We start from the raw sequence: 5,772 nt of genomic DNA, 5'->3' as shown, positions 1-5,772 counted from the left end.
CTTAAGTCAATCAGGAAATGTCACAGACCTACTGAAGGATGTGTAGATTGTATAGGAATTCTTTTTGGCACAGTAGGGGTTCACTGCAGGAAAACATTTAGTAATGGCCGTTTTCAATTGTTTTTCAAATAAACCTGTCCTTTGCCACCAAAAAGTAAATATGTTTCATGTGTTCTATTTATCAGACAGTGGTGCTAAGTAAATATGTTTCATGTGTTCTATTTATCAGACATTTTTTACTTAGCACCTATGTTTCATGTGTTCTATTTATCAGACAGTGGTGCTAAGTAAATATGTTTCATGTGTTCTATTTATCAGACAGTGGCGCTGATAAATAGAACACATGAAACATATTTACTTACTGTCTTTTACTTAGCACCCTATTTTTCTGCAGGTGGTGAAACACTACACACGCGTAGCTGCTGAAGAAACTAGATACGTGATGTCAGGACTGAAGAAAGGTCACATGTTTCTCTTCCGAGTGAGCGCGGAGAACGCAGCGGGCGTGGGGCGTGCTCTAATAAACAAGACGCCCGTGAGGATCCGCTCGATCAGGAGTGAGTGTTGTTGAGAAAACACTGTGTTGATTTATCTGTTATTGTGGTGAACTAACGTTCTTCTGTATTAGAATTCATAACAGTAAGGGATGATGTGGTGAACTAACGTTCTTCTATATTAGAATTCATAACGGCAAGGGATGATGTGGTGAACTAACGTTCTTCTATATTAGAATTCATAACGGTAAGGGATGATGTGGTGAACTAACGTTCTTCTATATTAGAATTCATAACGGTAAGGGATGATCTTGTGAACTAACGTTCTTCTGTATTAGAATTCATAACGGTAAGGGATGATGTGGTGAACTAACGTTCTTCTATATTAGAATTCATAACGGTAAGCTACACAATGAGCTACCTGTGCTCTGCTCACCACGGGTATCAAAACCCGATGTTTAACGTTATAAGCTAACTAAGGCATCACACTCTAGTTGTCGTTAAACATTACAGTTATAAATATTCATGTAAGAATCGTGATTAACTAAGAAAGCTTTGTGTTTCAGTGAAGCCTTCTCCACCTGGTAAACCCGTAGTGGAATTTAATAACGAGGCTGGTGATAGTGTCCACCTGTCGTGGTCTCCTCCAGAGTTAAGTGGTAGTGCCCCAATCAGGACCTACATAGTTGAACGTTTCGACTTGCTTTCGGACATCTGGGTGAGGATCAACCGTGAAGAATTTACGTCACCATGCTTTACCGCCACCGATCTTCAGCCTGGGCTGGAATACACTTTCCGCGTGAGTGCTGAGAATGAAGTCGGAATCAGTAAACCTGGAACGTCGTCAGAACCCGTGATTATCAGGACTAAACGAGGTTCTAATACCTACTTTAACATTGGCTTACAATAATATTTGTGGATCATACATGTAACACTGCTATTTACCCTATCGTTATCGTCATTCAGAAAGTTTATAATATACTGCTTAGATCACACATATAACACTGATTTATACCCTATCGTTATCGTCATTCAGAAAGTTTATAATATACTGCTTAGATCATAAATGTAACACTGAACGATAGGGTATAAATCAGTGTTACATTTATGGTCTAAGCAGTATATTATAAACTTTCTGAATGACGATAACGATAGGGTATAAATCAGTGTTATATGTGTGATCTAAGCAGTATATTATAAACTTTCTGAATGACGATAACGATAGGGTATAAATGAATATATTCTGAACGACGATAACAGTAAGGTATACAGCAGTGTTACATATATGATATAAACAGTATAATATAGAGTTTCTCAATAACGATAACGATAGGGTATATAGCAGTGTTACATTTGTAATATAAGTATTATAGTATAGATTTTCTGAATATGAATAACGATAGGGTAAATAGCATTATTACATTTATGTTCTAATCACCACAGTATAGATTTTCTGAATCAGGATAACGATAAGGTATATCACAGTGTTAAATGTATGATCTAAACAGTATAGCATAGATTTTCTGAATATGAATAACGATAGGGTAAATAGCATTATTACATTTATGTTCTAATCACCACAGTATAGATTTTCTGAATCAGGATAACGATAAGGTATATCACAGTGTTAAATGTATGATCTAAACAGTATAGCATAGATTTTCTGAATAAGAGTAACGATAGGGTATAAATCAGTGTTACATTTATGGTCTAAGCAGTATATTATAAACTTTCTGAATGACGATAGTATACTTTCTAGTTCATACACGTAACACTGCTGTATACCTTACTGTTATCGTCGTTCAGAATATATTCAGTATACTTTCTAGTTCATACATGTAACACTGCTGTATACCTTACTGTTATTCAGTATTCTTTCTAGTTCATACATGTAACACTGCTGTATGCTCTAACATTGATTTGTAGTTGATAATGGAGTATTTTCTAATATTGTTTGGTTTTGGTTAAAATGACGAATGTTTCACATAAATGGAGTGTTGATTAAAACCTTCTATCTTCTGCTTTAGTTGCATCCCCCCCAGTATTCACGTTAGAACTAGAAGATGTTAATGTTGTTGCCCAAGATGATGTAACGTTCTACTGTGAGTTTTCTGGATCACCTACTCCAGAAATTACATGGTAAGTAGTTTGTTGACTCATTTCAAACCAACAGTTCATGAGATTTAAATACCGTAATGAAATATGGTGATTTTTATGTAAACCTTTCCCTGCCCTGTTCATGAAAATGTTATTTGTAAAACTCAAGATACAAAAACTAAGTCTCTCGTCAATTCCAGGTCAGCTAGAAAATGTGACGTTAAATAAGGAACAAACTTCCCCGGAATGTCTGGATTAGATTAATGTTTAAAAACTTTTCAGTCTATATTTATGAGAAATGCTGACTTTTAAGCGAAATCAGTCTTTTCTTCACATCATGAACATTCAAATACAAATAAAGGAGTCTCTAATAATCAGATCATCAACAGACTTTATGACGTCATGTTATATAATTAAAAAATAGTTGTTAACTCGGCACGTGGTTTAAAAACATTCATAACTCATTCCAGAGTCTTTTGATTTTGGTCGTGAACCAGGTAATAGCACTATAAATAGCGGCAAACTATGGAATTGTTAGCAGGATATTGATTTTGATCTGTTTTGCGGATTGAAGGTTGATATTGAAGTATTTGAAACATCTAAAGGTTATACGAACGATGAAAGGTTATTAAAATGTTTGTAACATTTGAAGGGCTGGAAGATTATGTTATTTAACTATTTGTAACATTTTAAAGGTTATGAGTTGGAAGGTTAGGTTATTAATCTATTTTTATATTTTAAGGGTTATAATTAGGATGAAGAGGTTATCAAATTATTTGAAAGATCTTAAAGGTTAGGAACACCATTGATAGGTTAACATTTTTAAAATATTCCCTTAATCAGAGAAGGTGTAAATACTACTCATTGAAGAGATATAACAAAGTTGTAGTAATTAACGTTTGAACTTGACAAAATACTGTAGTAAAACGTATTATAACAGTTTTATCACCGTTTCATGTGTAACAAAGCTGTAACAACGAACGTTTGAACGTGACAATTATAACAGTTTTATCACCGTTTCATGTGTAACAAAGCTGTAACAACGAACGTTTGAACGTGACAACATGAAACGGTAATCAAACTGTTATAATAAGTTCTTCTATTGCCACTGTAACAAAGCTGTAACAACGAACGTTTGAACGTGAAAATGACAATAAAAGAACTTATTATAACAGTTTCATCACCATTTCACCCAGATATATTTGAATGATTATAACCACACTTATATATTTTATTTCGTACAGGTACAAGGGTGGTATTGAAGTGTTCGACAGCTCACGCGTGACAATCAACATTGATAACAAGTGCAGTTCTTTAATTTTGCGGTCGGTCAAAGTGACCGATAGCGGAAGGATTGAATGTCAAGCTCTCAGTTTATCAGGGTTAGCGACAACATGTGCGAAGTTGTCAGTTGATGGTGAGTGTAAGAACACTCGTTTATCACCAACATTCAACTTTCTCTTCAGATGGTGATCTTTATGTACATCATTTAATATTTTTATATTCAGTAATTCCACTGATAAACCCATTATCAGGTAAAAATTGATTAACCTTTTCAATTATTATCCTTTATCAACGATATTTTATTTGAACTTTCTTACACCAGGTGAGTATTATATTTCCCCTGTTTACCAACTTATTAAATTAATTTTGTTTGTCTCCATGAATGGATGAATTTGTTAACAATTTGATTCCACAGAGGGTTGAGTAACTTTATATTAAAGTGATTTTGAATATGCAAATCAGAAAGCCTCGTGAAAATCGATATGAAGTCGCGGTTTGATGTTTAGAAGATAGTGTAATGAAAACTAATCACCTTGAGAAAATGTGTTCAAATCATGAAATTAGAATTTCCATGACGGGAATACCCTTCGTACTTAATGGCATTGGTTAATAAGAACATGGATCAACATGTTTCCGTGTAGCTCGTAATAAGAACTGTAAATCTGACATTGTTTCCGTGTAGCTCGTAATAAGAACTGTAAATCTGACATTGTTTCCGAGTAGCTCGTAATAAGAACTGTAAATCTGACATTGTTTCCGAGTAGCTCGTAATAAGAACTGTAAATCTGACATTGTTTCCGTGTTTTCAAAGCTCCGCCGAAGATCGTTATGCCATCAAGATATCTGAATGGAATGTTTTTCGATTGTGGGGATACGCTTTGTGTTAAAGTCAGTATCAATGGCAGCCCTACCCCGGAGATAGCATGGTGGCGCAACGGTCGCAAACTCCACGAAGACCCCAGGATCGAGATTCTAGTAGATGGCGACAGAGGTATTTTAAAGATCCACAATCTGGAGCCGAATGACCGAGGCGACTATGTTGTAGTTGTTAGCAATGAGTTGGGAAGCTCTTCGCAATCCTTCCAAGTTACTGTTACAGGTAATGATTGTTGTTTAACAACACTTATAGTTTTTAATGTAAAAAGAACAAACTTCAATATTTATAACTAAAATTGGATAATTCAACATAAAATAAGTCTTATTCCCTTACGTAACATATAGGTTTTTGAACTTTCAGACAAGCCAGATCCACCAGAAGGACGGCCCGTTGTTTCTGATGTTGATTGGAAGTCCTGCGTTTTGTCATGGCAACCCCCGAAACATGATGGCGGTAGTCCAATAACAAAATATGTGATTGAGAAACGTGCAGTAAGTGTGTGATGAAAACGAAAAAAATGTAAAAACTATTATAATGTACGAGAAATCAAAAATTTAAACCCAAAACAATTATTGTTCTGATCAAATCCCTGACGTTCAAAATGGTGGCAGCCAAAGAGTGTTTGTTTCTGGTTACGTTCAATAACATAACGTTTAGCTTTCTAAAGTTCTGCAAGTTGTGATTTACTAACGAGTGTGGAGGCTTACTTTTACTTTAAATATGATCACACCACGTTTTGTGGTAACGATGGAAAATGCTGACTAACAAACATAAACAAACAAGTTAACTGGGTACTTTAAAAAAAAGAATCTGATCATTACATATAAAGAAGCAAGTTAATTGGGTACTTTAGAAGAACGATCTGATTATTACATATAAAGAAGCAAGTTAATTGGGTAGTTTAAAAGAACGATCTGATGATTACATATAAAGAAGCAATTCATTGGGTAGTTAAGAAAAACGATCTGATTATTACATATAAAGAAGCAAGTTAATTGGGTAGTTAAGAAGAACGATCTG

The 5,772-nt window shown here is 34.7% G+C and overlaps 1 protein-coding gene across 1 annotated transcript; it reads left to right on the top strand.

The window, feature by feature from the left end:
• Positions 1-394: 394 nt before the first annotated feature.
• On the top strand, positions 395-5,571 carry LOC106477854 (twitchin-like; the record flags this gene model as incomplete). The annotated part of the gene is made up of 6 exons (XM_013938375.2): positions 395-557; positions 1,061-1,369; positions 2,522-2,633; positions 3,836-4,008; positions 4,687-4,974; positions 5,113-5,571. Coding segments are annotated over 6 exons (1,188 nt in total), but the record flags the coding sequence as incomplete, so codon positions are not given.
• Positions 5,572-5,772: the final 201 nt, after the last annotated feature.

This window comes from Limulus polyphemus, unplaced genomic scaffold, assembly GCF_000517525.1.
Source record: "Limulus polyphemus unplaced genomic scaffold, Limulus_polyphemus-2.1.2 Scaffold86135, whole genome shotgun sequence".
Lineage (NCBI taxonomy): Eukaryota > Metazoa > Arthropoda > Merostomata > Xiphosura > Limulidae > Limulus > Limulus polyphemus.
This window is presented reverse-complemented; position numbering and strand designations above follow the sequence as displayed.